The sequence below is a fragment of the Pyrgilauda ruficollis genome, unplaced genomic scaffold, assembly GCF_017590135.1.
Source record: "Pyrgilauda ruficollis isolate IOZ18807 unplaced genomic scaffold, ASM1759013v1 scaffold78, whole genome shotgun sequence".
NCBI lineage: Eukaryota > Metazoa > Chordata > Aves > Passeriformes > Passeridae > Pyrgilauda > Pyrgilauda ruficollis.
In genome coordinates this window covers 2,210,402-2,233,782 of record NW_024529710.1, presented here as the reverse complement: position 1 = coordinate 2,233,782, position 23,381 = coordinate 2,210,402, and the positions used below count along the sequence as shown (strand labels likewise).

Below are 23,381 nucleotides of genomic sequence, written 5' to 3'. Positions count from 1 at the left end.
ATGAGACTGCTTTCTTTAATGTCAGAAACACTCTAATTTAAATCTTACCAGTTAGGAGAGAACTTAGGGATGAGTATGAAGCTTTCTGATACTCTCAAAGCAGCTCTCCGCCTAGGCTGATTGATTATTTGGGAGCATCTTACTTGCTTCCAGATTGTTGAAATCCATTGAGCAGATAAAGAGAAAATTTAATTTATACATCAGACTTTTGTTTCTTAGATGCAGAAGGACAAAACTCTGAGCAGTAATGCAGTAGAACACTTTTACTGTGGATAGTGTAGGTCCTCACATTTTCAGTGTGATCATCACACTTGATCATCATAAGGAATGGTCTTTGAGTTCATGCAGCATAGAATTTTTAACCTACATTATCTCAAATATAGAAGAATTTGCAAAAACTAAAGAGTCTTCTTGCATACTTTGTAATCTATCTGTATTTTAAGCATTAGTCAGAACTTCTTTAATTGGTATAGAAACTTTATTACTGTTATGGTTTAAGCCCAGCCAGCAACCAAGCACCACCCAGCCTCTCACAGTGGGAGAAAATCAGAAGGGTAAAAGCCCTTGAACAGGAAAAACAGTTGAATAGGAAAAGCAAAAGCCATGCAGACAGGCAAAGCAAAACAATTCATTCAGTTCTTCCCATGGGCAGGCAGGTGTTGATCCATTTCCAGGAGAGCAGGGCCCATCACACATAATGGTTACTTGGGAACACAAATGACGTCACTCCATACATGCCCCTCTGACTTTATGTACTGAGTGTGATGCCACATGGTCTGGAATATCCCTTTGGTCAGCTGGGGTCACCTGTCCTGGCTGTGTCTCCTCCCAACCTCCCCTGCATCTCCAACTTCCTTGCCATCGTGGCAGTGCAAAAAGCAGAAAAGGCCCTGGCTCTGTGCAAGCCCTGCTCAGCAACAACAAAAACATCTCTCCATTATCAACCCTCTGTTCAGCACAAATCCAAAACAAACTCCACACCAGCCACTGTGAAGAAAATTAACTAAAACCCAGCGCAATTACCAAAGGAAATATTTTTGAACAAATGAGCTTGCTGACACTAGAAAGGAATGCTCTTCAAAACACTGGCAACTAAGGGTAAACATAGTAAAAGAAAAATAAGTGTACAAGTTTAAATGCCTTTAATAAATGTGATCCACGTCCTAATTTCTAAATCTTATGCCAAGATCCTCAAGCCCAAAATTATCTGGTTAACTTAATGAACTCAAAACAGAAAACATCATATTACATTCTTTGAACAGCACAAATCTTGCTGAGACTATTTTTGTTATTAAGCTGAAATAGCTGACATCAGAAAACCAGAGATAGTTGCAGCATGGGATGCATTGTACCATGTAACTTAGCTTTGGTGCAGTAAGAATATCCCCTTCCACTTCATGCTTGAGGTGATTCTCCTGAATACCAGTTTTAATGTCAGCACTAACGCTTGAAAAGACATTCCAAATGCTATAATAATAAGAGTAACAGGTACTCTTAACGTGCATACATTTCTCCTTCTAGCCTGTTAACTCTTTTGTCCATTAGAAGCTGTTTCTCTTGTTGCAGGTCTCCTGAAGAAAAAAATTTTAGAATGATGTGTTAATACCACTCTAAAAATGAAAATGGGGCTTAAGGTTGCCTATACTAACTGTTCTGCAGGCAGCAAGCACATAATATCTAAAGTTTTCAAAAGTGATCTTCTAGCTGTTGGAGAAAAATATTAAGCGATGAAAATGGACTTTTTTTTAAAAAAAGAAAAAAGGTCAGCTTTTATAGACAGTACCATTTATGAAGCCCAGTAGTCTCTGCAATCCGGTTGGTCTACAGATGTGATGAAATTTATCTACTCCATTCACTATACAGAGACTTACTGTTTTGGGCAGGAACAGAACTACTGACTGATGAGCGCTTGGTTAGTGAACTGAAGCAGTAAGCTGACACAACTGCAATGAATCTCATACACAGACTTCACTGCTGAGTGACTCAGGAATGATGGCATGTACAGGAACACTGATCATTTTGTTGCATAAATACATGCAGTTGCAGAAGTCCAAGAGGCAGTCTATAAAAGTCTTACCCATCTTTTCTTCCAGTTTTGCATCATCTTGTCATGTTCACTGATGGCATTTTTCCAGGTATCAAATTCTTTGGTCCATGCATCCTGACCATTGCTATCTGAGAATGGAAATGGGATGATTGCATAACCATATAATGGCAGAAGTCAGTACCTGATCACATTCAGGACTGCCTGTCCTGCAGGAAGGGGGCTAGAAGGAATACCCATCCTTCATTTTGCTCTACATTCTTTCATGTTATCTGGCAGCAAATTTTGTTGAAATACTTATGTCTCTTACACTGTCCAGCAAGCTTAATCGCCTCCAGAGTAAACAGGTTTAGTGCCATTATCTGTGATTTGAGATCTAGAAGGTAGGATGTGCAGATTAATAGTTCAAACCCATCTAACAAGCACAGGAATGCTCCAGGTAGATCATAAGCCTGGGGAGAAGAGTGACATGTTGGAGAGGGGACCAGTTAACATGATGGACATGTCCGGTTAGTATTCCCCATTTTTCAGTAATCACAGGACTACAGAATCAATCAGGGAAAGACATCTGATATCATCAAATCTAACACATGATCCAACACTACCTTGTCAACCAGACCATGGCACCCAGTGCCATATCCAGTCTTCCCTCAAACACCTCCAGGGACAGTGTCTCCACCTTGGGCAGCGTACTCCAATGTTTAATTATCCTTTCTGTGAAGAAATTCCTCCTGATGTCCAACCTACACCTCCTGTGGGACAGCTTTAGCCTGTGTCCTCTTGTCATGGGAGAAGACACTGACCTCCCACCTGGCTACATGCTCCTCTCAGGTGGCTCTAAGAGAGTCATGAGGTCTCCCCTGAGCCTCCTTTTCTTCCAGGCTGAACAAGCCCAGCTCCCTCAGCCATTACTTACAGGACTTGTGCTCCAGACCCTTCACCAGCCTTGTTGCCCTTCTCTGGACTTGCTCCAAGCATCTTAACTTCATTCTCCCTCGTCTTCCTAAACTGAGGGACCCAGAACTGGACCCAGAACCCAAGATGAGGCCTCACCAGTGCGGAGTACGGGGTATCCTCACTGCCCTGGGCCTGCTGGCCACACTGTTGCTGATCCAGGCCAGGATGCCCTTGGCCTTCTTGGCCACCTGGGCACAGCTGGCTCATGTCCACCTGCTGTCACCAGCACTACCAGGTCCCTTTCTTCCTGGCCACTGTCCAGCCACTGCTCCCAGCCTGTAGCACACAAGGGGTTATTGTAGCCAAAGTGTGGCCACAATACTTGGACTTGGTCCAAGGCCCAGAACTTGGTCTTGTTGAGCCTCATATTGCTGGATTTGGCCCACCAATCCAGCCTGTCCAACAGATCAACACTCCCCCCTAACTTGGTATCATCAGTAAATTTGTTAATGAAAGACTCAATAGCTTCATCCATGTCATCAATGAAGATATTGAACAGAACTGGCCCCAGCACAGAGCCCTGAGGGACACCACTGGTGGCTGGCTGCCAGCTGGATGCAGCACCACTCACCACCACTCTGGGCCCAGCCATCCAGCCAGTTCCTAACCCAGCAAAGTGTGCTCCTGTCCAAGCCGTGGGCTGCCAGCTTTTCCAGGAGTGTGCTGTGGAATACAGTGTCAAAGGCCTTGCTGAAATCCAGGCACACAACAGCCACAGCCTTTCCTGCATCCACCAGGTGAGTCACCTGGTCATAAAAGGACACCAGGTCGGTCAGGAAGGACCTGCCCCTCCTAAACCCATGCTGGGTCTGATCCTTCAGCCATCTGTAGATGCCATGTCATTTCACTCAAGAGTTCCTTACAGTTCCTTACACTGATAATTTTAAAAGGGCTTGGTCTGTTTTCCAGCTTTTTTTTCAGAATGTAAGACTGCTGGTCACATATTTTCTATTTATCTTCTGGGACGGTAGCAACAGTCATATGTTTTTAGAGAACAGTGAGAGCCCCTCTGTCTATTTTATGTTTACACTGGTTTGGTTGAGATGCTCTTAATTCTCCTTCTGAGACAGAAGATTTCAAAGTAACTGGAGTGATTGATTGCATGGCTTTTGTAATTGAAAAAAGAAGCACTGAGCCTTCCTTGACAGACTAACATTTGGTATTAACCAGCTTCTTAATTTTTCCTTCATCTTGCCAAGAAAATCCCTGCTGTATCACAACCATTGCTCCTGCTGTCTTTTCAAAGACTATTCAGACCCTCTCAACACCTGGGTAAGGTCTAACTGTAGCAGGCAGTCTGGACACCCCAAAATCCTACAGCTGCTGAAGTTACCTAACTGCCCTCCTGCCTAGTTAGTGTCCAGATGGAGCAGAGGGAACTGACCTTGCCCAATCCAAACCGTAAGTGGTTTACAAATAATGCAGTTTTGAAAATCCAGCATAGTAGGTGTTTCTCTTTACCCTCTGACTTCCTTAAGTCCTTATAAATTAAATTTTTCTACATTACCCTGTATAATTACACCAGAGTAGTTATCTGTAGCTCTCCATTACTCATCATTTCAGGTTTTTTTAATTAGTTTACCAAGTTTCGGTTCAATTTCTAGATCTTAACTGCTAATTTACATTAGTCCTTTGAGAGAGAAGGTAGAGGAAGGAGTTTTTATGCCTCTAAGACCTTTCCATAAATGAAGTGCATACTAATTGGGTAGGTGAAAGTTACTGTCTTCAGGTATGCACGTTTTCTGTGTGGATATTACAGAGCTTTACTCATATCAGGGTCAGGCCAAACATGGCATACTCTTGAAACAAGCCTACCTTTACCTTCCACTGTGATCAGCACTTCTGACGTTGTGTTCCCAACTTTTGAGATGAAAGAACATCTGTATTCTGTGTTTTCTGATACTGAATCTTTCACCCAACTGAGAACAAGCACTCTGCCATCAAGCAGCACGTGAGACTGCTCCGTGATGCATGCCTTCATCTTTTGTCCATTCTTCCTCCAGACAAAGTAGGAGTTGTCTGGACCTGTAAAAATGTCAGGTTATTCTGTAAGAAAACAGAAGATGAGTCTTCGAAAAGAAAACAAACCCCATCACATCAACATCAGGACTAAAAACATTAATGGTTGATTGAAATGTTCCTCAGGTTTCTTCAGCTGAAATTCTGGATACCAAAAACCTGGGATTAAAGGAGCTAGCATGGGAAATTTAGGTTGAAGCCACAGTTGTGGGTTTGTATTGAGGAATTCTGTGTGGATTCTCACAAGGGGGAACTTAGCACACACGGTAAGAGCCAATAATGAACACCAGCACCATCTGCCTGTGCGAATCCCTGTAGCAGCAGGACACACTGCTGCCTACTGCTGCCCAACCTAGCTCCTGGTACAAAGCTGAAACCACCTGAGACATACCTCACAGGATCTGAAAAAAAAGGCCAGGAGGGGAAAAGTTCAAGAACTCAGTGCATCAAAGATACTGGAACTAGTAATGAAAGAGGAAGAATTGGAAAAAGCACAGAACCAGTAGTCACAGCAGGCACTTAAGCAAGACAGAACTTGAAAGAACCTTGGATCAACAACAAAGAGCAAGCTAATTTTTTAGCTTTGTTACTATTATTTGTCTTAACCTGCAAGGGCAACATTTGAATAAATCAGAGATTGACAGTAGCCTGAAGGACAGAACAGCTGCTCCCAGAAAACCAGCTAGCAAGGTTGGCTGAAGTGCACTTGGCAGCATCAGAACCTTCCCATTTTTAAAATACAGACATCTGGGCCAAGCTAAGAGCTTGGTAATTCTGATGTTTAAAACATGACTGTTTCTCCCTCTGGGTCTAGGATCCAGACTAGCCTTAGCAAGAGATGTGAAGGGAAATTTGGGGTAAAAAGAAAATTAACTATGGCTGCAAATATGTCTTGACAGAGCCTACTACGGCTTTTACTGTGAGCACTTCATATTGCAAGTTGATGTGGCATTTTTTTACCTAGAAAAATACAATTCTGTCATTAGTTTTAGATAATCATGCAGAAAAAATAACCAACTAGTTTTTACGTTTGTGTACATATTACATATTTGTACATAGTAGACAATTTTACAATGTGTAAAAAGGAGATCATTGCAAATTCTTAACTCCTAAGTTTTATTTCCAAATCTCCCACAAATATGGGCACATAAATTAGCAGTAAGGGTAAGCGTGAATGATAGAGGACATGATCTAGTTAAAGCATTGTAGAGTTTCTCTGAGGGAAGTGGCATGGTCTGAAGGGCTGACAGCAGCTCTAACAAAGTGGAAAGGGGAAGCATACACTGGACTGAAAACAGCTGGTCTGGCACATGCCATTTTTCTTTTTCCCCCCCTCAAAGGTGTTTTATGGATGATTGTACTCATTCTGCAGTTAACAGCAGATAGGTTACATGCCACAAAGTTCATGGGAAGTCTGGAACCAGGGACAAATTATTCAGTAACCTAAAGCTGAAGTTGGAATTTGGACAAATGGGAAGAATGGTAAGTGCAAGTACAGCAAAAAAAAATCAAAACCCGTAAGTGTCATTTTAGAGCCATGCAAGGAAGCAGTATGTTTAGTGCAGGACACTTTCCTAAACCTACTTCAAATGCACTATTCACACCAGAGAACCTGCTCTATTTTCTAGTACTGAAGATCCCAATTGTGCTGGAAAATTGCCAAAATTTCAGCTTATATGCACATTTCACCAAGAGATTAAAATGCAGCAATTTCCTTACACATGAAATTTTGCAAGCTGTGTTGGTTCAGACTGGCCCCTTATGAAGTGCAACTAGGCAATTTTACCCTTCTGTTGTTTTTCTGTGCAGTCAGAAGCACTGGAAATCTCCAGAGATACACACTCATCCCCACTTACACTGGTTGACAGCAAAATTTAGATGCAAGCAGTACTCAGGGTTTTCCTGATCCTGTTTCAGTGCAGCTTGTTTCCAATTTTCAAGCAATTACCTTCTCCTTTGATTTCACTTTCAGGATGGATCAATACAAAAAAATACACTGTGACACAGTTTCATCTGCAAAAATTTTGAATCACTTTTGTTAAATGCAAATTTTCTACAACTCTTTGGTGAGAAATTCAGACTCCAATGTAATGGTTAGGGAAATAATTTTTGAAGATAAGGGAAAATAATAAAAACATATACTCTGCTTTTTTTTTTTTTTTTTTTTTTTTTTTTTTTTTTTTTTTTTTTTTTTTTCCCATCATTACAATACAAACTATTTACATGTCTAGTGCAACCTTTAAAATACAAGTTTCTGACCTGATCTACTTACTTTGCCATCCATGTTAGGAATGCTTGAAAGATTTTAAGAAAGTAATTTTATTAAAACATAATAAACAGAGAATTAAACAGCACACCAGCATAGGTACATAAGTAACTATGTCTAAGCAGCCATGAAATATATTTCAAACAGTTAACTTTAAAATCATTGCTTCAATAAACTACACTAGTTACACATAATTAAATAAAATCAACTTCACCACTTTGGTGATTTTAGAAGAGGAATTAACAGTTATCAAACAAAAATACAAGAAACTGTGGCATTATCTGAACTACTCTTTTCTTTGCATAAGGCCTTCAAAAATTTCCAGTGTCTGTGGAAATGTTTGCTTCTTTCCCACACAGATTTCATTTTCTCTGTTTTCAGTAGTTTGAATGAAATGATAATGCCAAGGTACTAACAGCCCAGGTAGTTTCTGCCAGCACAATGGGTTCTCTGACATATGTCAAATCAGGCTGGGTTACAAAACCAACATGTTTAATACCCAGCTGACTTTTTCCCAATATTTTCCATGGGACAAAAAATTCAACCACCATTGTTAGCATAGAAACTCAAACCACTGCAACTGCTTGTAATCTTCTACCCAAAATCTGACTGCAGTCACTGCGTTATTGGTGTAGATTTGACCTAAGGTTAAAGGAATTAAGTAAATATAACCAGACTTAAAGAACTAAAGTATACAGCTACAGATTCAGAGCAGCATGGGGATGCGCCCTGCTAAACTGGAACAAATTAAGCATTTGCCATATATGCATCACATCCTAATAGACACAGGTTTTCAAGACAGTTTGGAAACACTAATTTGAAAGAAGCAGATGATGGATTAAGTAGAGCTCGATGATGTAAGGCAGGGGCAGCAAGAGTGAGCACTGGCCAAGCTGGCTCCTTGTGCAGAGAGCTGTGGAGACATTTCAAATGCAGCCCAGTGAAGCTGCATTGTAAAACCTGAGTAGTGCTACCACTGGTGGTAGTTCAGCACAAGGTCTGCCTCATTTTTGAGTAAGACTTCCCTATATTCGAAAACACTTCCAAGACAGGGGAGTTAGTGCAAAAGCAGGAGCCATCAGAAAACCTACACTCCAGCTAATCATTTCTGCAAATTGACAGCAATTGAAATCCAGTGAAGATAACCAACAGGTATCCCAGAGAGAAATTCTACCACGGTAACAGAAAGTCTTTTACATCAATTCCTATAATCTAGCCAAAGAACTGCTACCAGAGGCTATCCACAGGGATGGCAAGTTCAGGTTTACAAAAAACCTCCCTTGTATAACCTAATGCAAATCAAAACCTCTTTCAAAGCTCACCACGTGCATCAGATTAAGAACGACATCTGGATTTAATGCTTGTTATCAAGCTCGCAGCTTTGCTGAATTCTACTGAAGCAAACATCCCAGATTTCTGAAAAGCAAGATCATACAGGAAGCTCTCATCTGGAGCAGGGATTAAGTTTTTAAAAGGCACTATAATCTGGATGCAGGAAGGTTTCCTTTTAAATCAGACATCAAAGTTAACCCAGGAAGAGGTTAGTCAATCATTAATATGAAACATTACTACCGGCACTACTCAGTATGTGAATGAAAGATTTAGAGCTGGTCACAGTTTCTTGAGTTGTAGAAGTTTGAGTCTGATTGCTGCTGATACCAAAATAACAAATCAGTATGAAATGAAGCCATCAGAGGGCAGCTAATTGGAAAAGTGGGGGGAAAAAATCTTTAAATTGAGACACGCATATTTGCAGTTTTCTGAAAATAGAGTGCAAGTTATATCGCCTGTACCCCCTGTAATGGGGTGCATTTTTTTTGTCGTTTTGTTGGTTGGTGTTTGATTATTAAATCAGGGCAATTAGTTCTAGAAGACAAGCCTGACAGCAATGGAAAAAAAGCCAAGAAAAAGCCAAGAAAACAGACCTCTCTGAAATGCCAAAGAATATTACTTCCAATACCAAGTATTTCAAACTGAAGAATGCGTGAAGTCCTTCACACACCTGGTGCTTCATTAAATTACCCATCCCTTTGTGTAACATCAACACCACAAGCCGATGCAACCTTATTACGGCAGATAAAAAGCAGGAAGTGCTTCCTGTGGAACATGAACCACGTAAGAGCTGGAAGCAGCAACTAGTCCCTGGAGGTGATGCACAGCACACGCAGGTGCAAGCAGGACATGGCATCTGTCTTCTCAAGAGTGAAATTTACAAGCAGGTTGGGAAAATGGCTGACTGGCCCATTAGATAAAAATTCAACTTCTAACTGTTCATGCATTTATTCAGATGCTGAAAATGTCCAGAAAAAGGTTTTGAAAAAAAAATCTGATGAAGCACTAGTAAGCTAAAACCAGGGACTGCTACACACACACACCAAAAAAAAAAAAAAAAAACCAACCAAAAACAAACAAACAAAACAAACAAAAAAAAAAGTTCCACTTTCACTGTATCACAGAATTCACTAGGTTGGGAAAGACCTTAGAGATCCTCAAGTCCAACCTATAACCCAACACCACCTTATCAACTAGAGCACAGCACTAGTGCCACATCCAGTCTTTCCTTAAACACTTCCAGGGATGGTGACTCCACTGCCTTCCTGGGCAGCCTATTCCAATGCCCAATCACTCTTTCTGTAAAAGAACTTTTCCCTGATGTCCAGCCTAAACTTCCCCTGGCGCTTTGTGTTTGTCTAATTATTTTTTGCCACCCTATCAGCTAACAAAACTACTAAGTTTTAAAATCAAGTGAAGAAAATTGAAGAATGTATTTTAAGAAGTAACATGCTCTCAAAAAAATCACTTCTGTTCTCCAGAGAACACAAGCTACTACTTTTGCTTTGACAGGTAGATCTAGCAGGAAGATGACTGAAGAGATGGAAATGAGATTTTCATCTCCATGGTGGGGACAACACACAGAATATGCTGAGACAGTTCTGCTGTTTCTGCTGAAATAGTTAAAAAAAGATGACAGCTTTGGTCTAAATTAGTACTCAGCCACCACACCAGTGGCTTATTAATTACAAGTCTACAGGCTGTAGCGCTCATCAGGAAAAAAACAAGTGTACGGGTAGTCAGGCTGCAGTCCTGGCTGGCAGGGGGTAACAGGATGTTCTGAGCAAAAGAGCGTAAAATTGTGGTTACGGTCCAGATTGCAGTACCAGTCCAAACCCATCACATCTCACTAAGCAGGGCCAGGAAATACAGCTGCTCAATCATGGCCAGGGTGCCAGGGTACTGCTTCAAGCTGAGACATGACTGAATCAAGTTCCACATTAGCAAGGAGAAAAAGTTGGAAGTATTTAGGCTGAACTACAAAAAGAAAGGCTAAACTGGGAGGTCAGGTAAACTTCTGCAAGCAAATGCTACAGAGAACAAAATACACACCTAAGTGAATCCCTCTCCCTCCTGAGAGAAGACATCCCAAAAGGCATTTGGATCTCAAAGTCCCCATTGTGAAGCAAGCTTCTCTTTTCATACATACATAGTCACACTACAAAAGCTGGTGTGGATTCTGCTCCCTCACAGTCTCCCAAAAATGCGTACATTAAATTCAAATGGAGAATACTGCCCATTTTGTGACCCAGCCAGTTCGTCTCTGCTGACAGCCCATGCAGCACCCAATCCCCCAGCAAGCTGAAAAGCTGAACTAGACAACTGAACAGCAAAGCTGCTGCTTCACAGAGGCACTCCTGCACAGAGGTGCAAGCTCCTTCCCTTGGCCTCAACAGAATTTTTGACAAGTTGCTCTCTCAGAAGGGTGGCTTAATCAAACTGTGTGAGGGTAGAAACTGGGGTTTTTACCAGTGGAAAGCTGTGAAAACCATGCAAAGGCCTTATTTCCCCAAGCCCTGTGCTGAGATGAGATGCAGCCTGTAGGACTGAGTGGTGAGTGCACAGAACACCGCTGGTGTGCCAGGACACACTGCAGCAGGCGTGCAGCCTCAAGTGCTCCACACACACTACAACAGCAGCTACTCCTGCAGCCTGCAGCTGCTAGTCCTACGTGGACTGAATCTCCCAAGGTACTCTGGGGTCTGTCTTTATCTTTTAATCATTTATAAACTACCAAAAGCCACACAAGATGTTTCCCAACTGCACCTTATTACTCATTCCACAAGAAAAACCTGTACGAGTGCAGTCAGCTGCACGCTGTAAAATGCAGGAAAACAATAAATTAACAAAATCTTCTGAAGAAAAAAAACCAAGACACTTTTGGTTCTACTTTTTCTTGCTGTCCCCTTTTTAAATCTGATGCCTGATGCTTTTTAATTTGCCTTATGCTTAAATTATTTTTATACTGAACTTATTCTTCTCTTTAATGTAAAACTAATATAAGTTAAAACAAGACAACCAAACAACAACAAAAAGTAATCCCAAAAGCAACAAAAAAATGAAAAGGCATTCTTGTTGCACACCTTTCCACACATCTCATACCTTGACCAGAGTCTTTCCACACAGAACTGCACAGCAAAGAAAAGTTTTACAGAAATGTTTCAAAATCTGCTGCTGGTGCCAGAATTTAGGAATGCATCATCCATGTAACTAATAAAAATTAATTTTCAATTTGATTACAGAAGTCACTATAAAGCTCACATCAGAGCTCAGGTAACACAGCAGTTACAAAGGTGTTTAATGCTGTTGGTTTTGCATCAGACTTAGCTATGAGGGCCTCAGCATGCCCCATGTTTGAAAAAAGAAATGCCAGCATTGTAGTAAGAAAATTACACTCCTAAGATATCACAAACTAAAGTAACAAAGGTATCTTTAATGTGAGTTTTATGCAAAATAGATCTGCAGTATCTACCCAATTTTATAAAACTTCAAAGTCCTTTTCTGATATATATTAAAGGAACAATCTTCATTTTTCAACTTGTCTCCCAAATGCATCCCAAATAATAATAACCAGGTGGCATGTCAGAGATCTACACAAAAGGAAAGGTTTGATAGTGCCACAGTGCGGTTAAGCACTGTGTAATCAGTGCAATAATAATTGAAAAAAAGAGGTACAAAACCACAAAATTACAAATTAAGAGCTATGAGATAACTAGCCAAATACAGTGAAATTAAGTCAAATAGCATATGATAAAACACCCAAGGTCTGTTGAGAAGACAATTCATGAAGTGGGACATGAAATTGTTTAACAAGGTGCAAACTTACTCACAGGAAGGTAAACCAGCCATTTATTAAGCATACAGATTAAAGTCATGGGTATTGCTTCAGGAAAGCATCACGTTTAAATCTCAAAATATACTGCACAAAAATCTGAAAATTTTCTGAAGTGTTGAAATATTTGTGCAGTGGATTGATTTGTCCTGGAAGACACAGAGCTTTTCCTTTCAAGGCCATCAATTAAACCATTCTCACATTTCAAAAACTAACACTGTATCTCTCCATAGATGTAATTAAGAGCCACTTACCAACTTCAGCTGGTTATAAAACACAAGTGTATGAAAAATTGCTATTTGATATTTATGTTCTTGTAAGAAAAAAGTAAGAACCCAAGTAAAGGCAATTTGAGATACCGATACGCTGTAATTTAAATGCTGTCATTTGCCATCCTGGACAAACACTGTGTCCCGCACAAAGAACATTCCAAGGCAGGCTCATTCTGCTCTGGCTGACCCACACCCCCACGGCCTCTCCAGACTGAGCTCTACACCAGACCAGACCACCCCAGGGCACCAGGGCTGATGCAATCATGCAAATGATGAACAAAAACCTCACCCAAGAATTAATTACTCATTTCCATGGGTAAGTCAGTCTGACAGGGGACCTCCTCCTCCTGGGGAAAAAAAAATTCCCCACCCTTCTGCAGGTCTTTCAGTGGAATCTCTAGTGAACTACTTACAATTCTGATTCTTGCAAGTTATGCATCTTTTCTTCCATGATGTGGGAAACTTGTACACCTTCTAAAACAGCACAACCATGGCGAACAGGCATCATATGTTTTACCAAATACCCATCTCAGTATCTCCATGAAACAGTAACTCCTTGAAAGTGTATTTCCAAGTTCTCAGAACTTTTATGTCCATACTACTGGGGCTTTTTTTACCAAGAATGAAAATAATCCAGTACGTAAAACCTCCAGCTACAGGTGAATTAAGGGAGGGAGTCATCTTGACACCATGAACACTGAGAGGTTTGATCTGCAGGTGAAGCACAAGTGTTTTGCAGCGTTCAATTATAAAAGCATTTGAACTACTGCACAGCACACTCACCATATTTTGTCTGTGAAATCATGGACATGGGAGATACTACTCTAAAGCTGGGGGAGGAGGTGCCAGTAAAACACCTCTGAGTGGAACCAAAACTCTGGAAAAAACCCTGTTCCTACTATTCCTAATTCCAACAGAGCACACCAGAGAAATTATACAGCACGTGTGTGCATCACCGACTCACTGTCTCTGCCCTGAACCAGATAGTGTAGTATTTTGTTCAATTCATCTGAAACTTGCCTGAACTGCCTCTGTAAGTTTTTAAAATTCTGTAACGGAAGACAAAATTTGTATTAGAGAAAGTACACAGGAAACCTGTTTTCCCATGCACATACGACAGACAGGTGTCTGGAGAAATGTGAGACTCTCTGGGGGAGTAGACACAAACCGGGAGAAAATCTGCCAAGGGAGATTTATTCCTCCATTTTCCAGAAGAGTATTCCATGCTTGAAAAAACTTATTCTTCAGAAAAAATGTAGCAGTTTGCCACAAGTGCTGTTTGTGCTGTATCCACTTAACTTTACCTTATGGAAATGAGCCAGTTACGAGGTTGTAAAGTCTTATCCTTAGGCGAGCTTTCAGGTTAGAACATGTGGGATGAATTATGAGATGAGCAAAAGAACTCACCAACTCCTGCTGAGTTTCCAGACAGCTTGAAACAGATATTTACAATTAAAAAAGGAAGAGATTCAGCAATTCTGATAAAATAACAATTAAGTTAGAAACTTAATTAAAAATAAGCTTTGAGGTTTTTACTGCATGATGTGGCAATCTATGTATTTGCATCATACGTTTACTGATGCCATATCATTTTCTGCAGATAACCAGGCACAACATTTAACTCTCTGCCAGTCTTATTTAACCCTTCTGCTCCCTGCAAACACATTTTACCTTGTATTCATAGCTGAGAGAAATCAAGTTCCACTAAAGCTATGTTGATATAAAGAAATATCAACCAACACTGAACAAATCTGAACAAATCCAAACAGAGACCTTCCTTGCAAAAATTGTTTAGCCACCCCCCACCGAGGATGAATTCATCTATCCTGACATACAGGACCCAGAAAGATACAAGTATTTTTGCACCAGTTCCGTGTGCTGGTCTGCATTTGCTGGCTTGTTTTCTAAATCAAGAGACTGAAATCGTAATTCTGGGTAAGAGTATGATGTGTCAGCCAATTGCCTTGCTTCCCAAAGGGAGCAAAAACTCTATTCATAATACAAAGTCCTGTCCTTCCCTACTTTGACAGGCATTGGAAGCGCTTCCATAGCTGGGTCCCCTTAGGCCCATCTGTGCCATTACTGCATCCCTTGGATTTCAGGCGGTTACAGAGTTTCTTCCACTATCCACCCCTACACCTCCTGAGGAATGGAGTCCACACACTGACTTTAGGACACTGTGCCTTCTTTCTTAAATTCATCACCAAGGCAAATACAATTACTGACAATTTTTAAGAGCAGCATGAGCATCATGTTAAGATAGGCACTGCTGGATGAAAAAAGCAATTCTAAAATGAAGTCTAGGTCTGTAGCACAACTATCAAACTGTATAAATCTTCTGCGCTATAGTAACTTCCTTTTCATAGTGGACTACCAAGTTTCCGAATTGCCTATCGCAAAAGTGAAAAATTACTGCTGAAAAGTGCTTTCCAATCAGAATGGTTCTAGTCTATGAAAGAACTTTCATCCCACTGCTGTTACTTCTAGCCATGGAAATACAAATAGTGCCTTTGTTAAGATCTATGATAATAAAGACTTATGCATTTTGATCTGCTTCCACATAACACAAACAGAGATGCCAATACGGAACAACTCTACTTTTTATGTTAAATCTATAGACTTTCTTCTTTTAAAGAATAACGTTACATATTAATACCTGTTTTGATCCACTAAATCATACTTAGTTTAAACCAGGAATTACAAATTGTAATTTGTAACAATCCAAACAGAAACTGGAAAAAAAAAAGCTGAATTGCTGTGAAAAAAAATAGCTCTGTCCTCCTGTACACCTCAGAGAATATATAAATGCTATAAAATGGAAGTTATTACTGTATGTACTTTACCACTTCAAATAAGATGCAAAAAGGAATGACTGACCTGGTCCACAAAATATGCTAAATTCAAATTCAATAAAAGTGTATTTTTAAAACTGTATACACACTGACAATGAAAATATCTGCCTGCTAAACATATATATGCAATCCTGAGTCACTGAATTCCTTCAGCATGCAAGTCAGCCTAATAAAATTAACTGATGCTCAACATACTGAAGTGGACTGCTGAATCAGAGCCTCCATTACACAGTACGGTACTCGCCGTGATTTATTCTTGGTAAGAGCAGGTTGGCATCCTGATGCACGCTGGCATCTTGATACTGTCTCTCTTTCTTCCTGTTTCCCCCCCCCACCCCAAACATCACAAAAGTAAGATTTATACAGTACATGGTGACATAGCTAAACCTTTAATGCAAGAAGTGCTGGCTTATACAGGGGCCCTCCAACTTACCTGTGGCTTGGCAGAAGAGGTGGAAGGGTCCCCGGACACTAACATGCTGTGCCTGGTCACTTAGGAAAGGTGGCAACAACATGACCTTTACGGGGTCTTTGCTAGACCAAACATCAGGCTGGGTACTGGTGGGTGAAGGAGGTGAATCACTTCCCACACAGGACATAAAGGAGGTACCAGTAGGAGGGAAAGGTATAGGAGATGAGGCTGTGTGACAGAAGAGGACAGAAAAGAAAGTAAAAGGGTACTAAGGAAAGAAATTGCAAGAAATACATCACACAATGAAGAAATAATGCAAAAAGACAAATGAGTTTTAGAAAGGTGGTAAGACAAAGTATCCCTAGGCCCCTAGAGAAGAGCACTTTCCTCCTTCTCCCACGTTATTTTTCTCCCATCCTTCCCACCTCCCCACCCTGGGTTATAACCCATTCAGTTGAAACTGAGAGGCTGCTTCAAATTAATTACGAACTTTTTTGCATCCCCCCAAGGAAATCACAAGGAACATTAGTGCTTGCCAAATGGAAAGCACTGTGTCATTGTGTCACATTTCAGAAAAGCCAAGATTAATACAATTTATTTTAATATTTATTCTGTTATATGTACATAATTAAAAATAGAAAAATAAAACCAAACTGAATCTTATAAAATATAAACTGTTTACACTAAGATGGTCTAAATTATGTTTGCATGAAGGTTCAACACAGAAAAGCAGCCCAGGCATACTGCTATTTACTGTTAAAATGTATTCTACTTCTAGCAATATTTACAGAACGAAGCAGTGAGAGGAACAATTCTTCAGGACTGTACTGCACACACAAAATGCTTTTACAGACAAACAGTGCTGCTGTGAACCAGGCTGAGAACAAATGCACACTTTCACGGTAGCAGGCATGATTCACATAAACAGTTCAAAGGACTGATTGTTTAAGCAGCTCCAGTTTCAGTCTCCAGTTGCATAGGAGAGTGAAGGTATCATCCAGAAAGGGTGACGCTGCAAGTATTTGTCACAAAAAGAAGCTGAGTTATTTCTGAATCTGAAAAGAAGAAAAAAATCAGCAACATTTTCTCATCAGGCTGTGTCCCAACAGTCCATTCCAGTGAGTCACTAGCTGAATTGTTGGAGTTAATTCTTCTTGATTCCTCTTTTGCTTCCACAATGCAAGAAACCTCTTTCCTTGTCACTGCTAACTGACAGTTGCTTGCCTGTACTGTTCTATAAACTAAAGGAAAAAAAAAATAAATCCAGTTTTGTATAGAAAATAAAATGTGACTATGTCCAGCTGGCTGGCTGGTGGGGGGGAGGAAAAAAAAAAAAAACAAACAAAAAAAAAAGCATTTGTTTCCTCCTTCCCCATTCCCCACTTACTCCATGTTTTGTACTGATATTGTTGTACCTACATTTCTAGAAAGCAGCAAAGAAAAGAGCCTTTAAACAAGATTATCCCTGAGTCTTACACAAATCAAGGCAATGCTATCCCCATTATACCTTAAAATCTAAGATACTTGTAGAGCAGTTAAAAAAATTAACTTTAACCAACTAAAGAGACCTAGTGTGCCAAAAACACAAAGCATAAAACTAAAAACAATCACTAGAAGCAAAGAAAAAAAATGTCCCAATCTGGACAAAAGTCTGTAATTTACCAATCTGATAAACTAAACTCAATTTCCAATTTGGAATTAAAATGAAACTAGATTTTTAATGGCAACTAAAAATACGTGAAGACTGAAGTACTTTTTAAAGCCAACTGAATTATAAAGTTACTTTCACTCTATCGAAGAATATGGCCAAACAAGCAAGTAGCTTCACTAGAGCAAAGCGCTCCATAGGCGAGAAAACTGGGAATAAACAAGTGGCGATCTGAAACTGGCCATTTGAAAAGAACAGAAAAAAAGACAGTACAACACAAGATGCTATGGTCTCCAGACAAGTACACCACTTCTCTAATCTGCTGAGATCTGAACGAAAATTGGCTTGCTGTACAGCTTAAGCATGTAACCCCTGCTATGGCTTAGCTGTCACACCCAGGCTCTCCGTGCTCAAATAGCCAGCCGCAGGAGCACAGCTCACTTCCGCCACCGAGAGGGACCACGGGCTCCTTCAGTCCCCCTCCACGTCCGAGTCGGCGTACTTGAGCTCGCACTTGACGTCGAAGGGCTTGTCCTTGGCCTCACGGGAGGCCTGCGAATCCCCAGCCTGCAGCTGGCTGTTCCCGCAGTCGGGCTCCGTCTCGTAGCCGGTGTCATGCGCAGGCTTGGGCTGCTCCCCGCTCTGGTGGCTGACACTGCCCTGCTCCACCAGCGTTTCTTTCACACTTTGCTCACAATCAGAAAAATCTGACTTCGTTTTCTTCTTACCAAGCAGCATCACAGAGCGAAATTTCAAGCACTGCCCTGGCAAGTAGCCTTTGTAACAATTGTAGGAGAGCAGGCACAAAAAGAGAATGAAAAAGAAGAGGAAGAGGAACATCAACAGGAAGTTATCATTTGACTTGAGGAACATTGTCTTTTCCGGGACTGCATCAGGAATTGAATTGAAGAGCTCTGTGTTGGAGGCTACACTGGTTAGGACAGGGCCAATGGGCTTTGTTAATATCCTTGCTGTGGTTACTGGTACCATGTGAGTGGTCGAGATGTGAGCAGTGGACACCTCGGTTGATACAGCTGACACTTTTGGCACATCACTATTACCTTCTGTTGGTGCAGCTGTTGCAGTGGGGCCCACCGTGGTATGATGCATTTTTTTCAGTTCCAAAACATGCTTAGCTAGCACTTGAGAAAATTTTTTATTTTTCACTTTTTCTTCTGACAAGCATTGGTAAACACCACTGTCTCCTTCCGATAAATTGAAGATGAGCAATGCCTTCTCCAGCAGACGGTACTTGGGACTCTCCACTCTCAGCACGTCATCTTTGAACTTCCAAACTACCTGTGCCAGATTGGACTTTTGAGAACACTTGAGTTCTGCTGTGCTCCCATGCTTGAATGTATGCTGTAGGGGATTCTCTCTTACTTTATCTGGAACATCAAAATAAACGTGCAGAATATCAGCAATGATTCCATTTTGCTCTAATCTGTACAGCTTCACCAGACTGTGTTACAGTCTTACTGGAAGCATGAAGATTATGGCATTCACCTCACAAGACCAGGTGGACAGCATGCAAGAATCTCAGTGGAATACCAAGCTGCACGTGGAACATCAAGACAAACTAAGAGATAGGACACCTCAACTCTAAGACAGCCTCGCTTTCAGACAGAGGTGAGACCTCACTGATCCACAACTGAGTGTGCACCTGAGAAGTCACTGTTTGGCAAAGATACTGTACTTGGTCTCACTTTATAACCAATCAGTGCATTTTAAGTAAAGCAGCAACTACAAAGTATCCAAGAGGAAACTGAACTAGGAACTCTTCTGAAAAAAAAGGATATTTGCACTTATGGCACACCTGCAACTTATGGCATCCCATAAGTTAATAAAAAAAATAAGCAAAGTTCTCATGGTGGTTCACGCTTTGCTTGGATTATAAATAAAAAGCGAGTAGGTCAAACTCTTAAGAGCTTTTTTTACTTGCAGCTAAAATCTCCTGTAACTCTACTCCACTTTATGATCTCCTTGATCTGGTGGCAGCAGCACACAGGACACAGAATGGACCTGTGGTTACTTGCTTTAAAGCATTATGGAAGGTACTTCAGCTACTCTCTATCATGTTCTATGCTCCCCTCCCCTTTCACCATAAAACCAGCTTTTTTTTTCAGAATAATTTAATCTGATCTAGCAGCAATAACCAAGCACTTGTCAAAGCTCACAGTAGAATGTCAAATGCTGCATCAAAGAGACAGAGGCCTCTGCATTAGAAGTACTTCTGGTATTGCTTTCATTCACAAGTCACTGTTGAGGTGCCCCCATTCATTTCAGGGGGTTGTGCACTGCACACTGAAATGCACACAAACACAGACAGTTTTTAAGACAACATGCAGTTTGTACAGATGCTCAAATATCCAAAGCAGAATCCCGTACCTATTACAATGTAAATGAATGTCCAGATAATCACAAAAGCAAAGCTGAACTAAACAGAACTCTCTCACCACTCCACCCAGACATATGAAGGAGCTCTTCGAAGACTGACTCACCAGAACAAGAAGATGCATCTCCACCTATGTTTTGAATCCAGTTCCTGTAAAAGAAGTCCAATCATTACAACTTAAAATCTTGTTTGCTAAAGTCTGCCCATCCCCTTGTACTAGTAAGAGTCATCTAAACAGCACAAGCAGACATACAATAGATAGGAGAAAGTCTGTATTTGAAAACATTCAATTTCTAAAATTCCAATTATCAGTATGGGACAAGACTGATTAAATATTGATTGAAACTGTACGGTCATCAAAGGATACTATTACCTTTCCATTTCACCTTCTTTAAAAATATCAATGCAGGAAGCTTCAAGAGGTTTCCAAGCACAGTAAGGATCCCTTGCTAAAACACAGTCAACGCAAGTGGTGTACTTGTCACAAAATGCCACTGGAGACTGCACCACACCAGAATTTGAACCAGCAAAGAGGTATCTTCTGCCCTAAAGAAAACAAAGCACAACAAAAGACAATCACAGTCAATCACTTTCTCAAAGCCAAACAACCCAATTCAATGGAACTATTTAAGTGTTATTAAAAAGCTGCATACATACAGCCTTTTTTGTAAAAGTGGTGCTTCAGGAGAGTAAGCATTTGGTTAGCTCTTGTTTCTAAAAAGTTATCTTGGAACTATTGCAGCAATGCTGAAAAGTGCAAAAAGACAACAAAAAACTGGAACAGGTATGAGGAAAGTAACCATGACTAACTATGACTTTATCTGTTTTCCCAGAAATATGAGTGCAATAATCCTTCTCTGAGGCAAGGCAAGGCAAGGCTGCGCTGGTGACAAGGCTGCAGTTGGCACACACAAGACTGAGCAGGTAGTAGGGCTGCTCCTGTTAACCCAAAGCAGCCCCACTGCCTTCAGCTCTTTAGCCAGCCAGTGTCTGCACCACATCAGCATCATCCTTACTAGAGTTCTTAAGAAAGAACACTGGTAGTATTCAAAGGAACCAGCACTGGCAAGACACCGAGAAAAAGGGGAAAATAATTACAAACAGCTGCTGAACCACTGCTGCTGGGGATCCCAAAGCAGTCTGACTCCGAGCACAGCAGGAAGAGACCACACTCATCGTTATTATAAAAGGCAGGCAGCTGCCATATCTCACTCATCCGCTTAAGAGCTCAGGGAAAGTAATAGCTAAAGGTACACTGTGACTTTGCATACTATGAGGCAAGCCTCAAAAAAGGGATGTGCTGCAGTGCTCATAGAAGGAAGTCTACAGTGTTGGAGACTTTACAACTTCCTAGGAAAAGTTTCCCATTCCGCTCGAAGATTTCCACAGCCCACAAAGCACTGCTCACTCTCTAGTGCTCTGCTGGATTACACTGCAACAGTGCAACACTGCACATGGGTTGTGGCGTCTTGGCATGTTTCCCTGCTCATAGATCCAAGATTCCAGGGAACATGCAGCAAGCTGAGCAAACCATTTTAAAAAAAATCCAGACACACCTTCCAGTTAAGCAGGAGTTAAGGTGATCTACTGTAGGCTCATCTGACTGCCCACCACTATGGGAAGAACCTAGAGACCACTGAAAAATGCTCTCAGAAAGGACTCTGACTCCAGAGAGGTCTAAAGCCCACCATCAGGGTAATTATTACTCTTCTGTGGTTAGTCCACTACTGTGGGATGCCATGACATGTAACACAAAACCAGCTCTGCGATGGACTTCAGTAGCCACTGACTGTGGAGGCAGAAACTTGTGTTTTCAGGCTGGGAAGCAGCAGGAATCCCTGCTTGGGTGGTACTGTGACTCTAGAGTTATCGTGACTCTGGCAGCTGACCGAACTCCCACTCCCCATAACTGAAAAGGACCTCTGGTTTTATGGGAATGTACCGGGCAGCAGCTGAGTATGCCACTGAGTATGTGGCCCCTGGACCCAGAGTGAATAAATTCAATGCCATTATTTCTACAGAAGCCTTCCAAGTGTGTGCTGAAATTGTTACATGACGTGTATTTGCATCAGGCTTAATGCCCATCTCTTCCTTAGCAATCCTCTGAATTAGGCAAATCATAATTAAGCCAGTTTAGGAATGATCCCACAATTGTAAGAATGGGTATTAGCATATATATTAGAAGAGCTATCAATCATTATCTTCTGTGACAGGGTAAATTCCAAACTTGCTGTCAAAGCGAGTAATTTGAACTTTTTTTGCAAATTAAGCAAATATTTTCTGTGTATGTATGCGTGTGTGTATATATACACACACATAATACGTATCTGCACAGATACATAGGTGAGTTGTCAGTATGATGTATCATACAAAAATAATACAAATATGCTTACGGAAAACTAAGCACAGACATTTTTAATCCTGCTTTCCGTCTGTCTAGCTAAAACAGACTCTGTCCTTTCTTTCTATTATAAGCATTAAAGGATAAATAAGCATGCAGAACGAGCTTGTAAATAATATTGCATAAAGCTCTGTTCCACTGAGCTGATCATGCTGACATGCAAAATTTTATTAAATATAACACAAAAATAAAAGCTGTTTCAAAGTATTCCTAAGTCCCTAAGCTGCAGAGCACTTATGTATGGATCACTAGGTAGCTACTGAATACTGGTATTACCACTAGATACTTTAAAAGAGGCACTCAATCTTCATGAAACACAGAAAACCTCACTGATGCTGATGCTACAAGTGACTTTAGGCACAGACAGATATATTCATGGACGTGAAGGTCTGAGCAAGTAGGGGCAGAAACCTAACTCATGAACAAACTACACAGTGACCATCTTCCTACTGTCCCAAAAGCACTCTAGGATTAAAGCAAACAACTGATAAACAGTGCAGGACAGCTGCCAGGTTTGGAGTGTGCAGCAGCTCCTGTGCCATCAGCTGCAGCTGCAGCTGGCGACCCACTGGGCAGACAGGACGTCACCAGAGGTCGTCACCCACAGCTGCAGCAACGTGACTGCTGTCACGACACAATCAGCATGCAGGAGCCTGCGAGATTTGGAACAGCAGACAATTACGAGTCCCTATGCTTGAAGACTGTTCTCTCTTAGGTCTGTTTCCTCAGAGCCACACACCACTCCTCTGCTAACCTCAATCCCTCGGATTTTTCTTCACAAATCTGCAGTGGCCACAAGGGGTCAGGTTTTTTACATCCCTGCAAAACTGAAATTAGTTTTTTAAAACACCTTCTGTTTCCTGCTTGTGCACATGGAAACCAAGTGAAGACCCTGCACACCTGTGCTCCTCCAGACATTCTCCATGCCTAAATACCTCCAGAAGCTTACCA

The 23,381-nt window shown here is 41.1% G+C and overlaps 1 protein-coding gene across 9 annotated transcripts in view; it reads right to left on the bottom strand.

The window, feature by feature from the left end:
* Positions 1 to 1,127: 1,127 nt before the first annotated feature.
* The window catches only part of SEMA4D (semaphorin 4D), a 99,981-nt gene continuing 77,727 nt past the window's right edge, over positions 1,128 to 23,381 (bottom strand). For 6 of the 9 annotated variants that reach the window (XM_041486743.1, XM_041486741.1, XM_041486742.1 and 3 more), the window contains 3 exons: positions 20,403 to 20,575; positions 20,136 to 20,179; positions 16,650 to 19,022 (listed from right to left, as the gene is read on the bottom strand). In XM_041486743.1, the coding sequence (XP_041342677.1) occupies positions 18,106 to 19,022; positions 20,136 to 20,179; positions 20,403 to 20,575 (1,134 nt within the window). In that variant the 3' untranslated portion in view covers positions 16,650 to 18,105. Of the gene's footprint in view, positions 1,572 to 2,077; positions 2,176 to 4,816; positions 5,027 to 16,007; positions 16,215 to 16,649; positions 19,023 to 20,135; positions 20,180 to 20,402; positions 20,576 to 23,381 lie in introns of those variants that run through there. The other 3 variants (XM_041486745.1, XM_041486746.1, XM_041486747.1) reach the window with 3 other exon arrangements.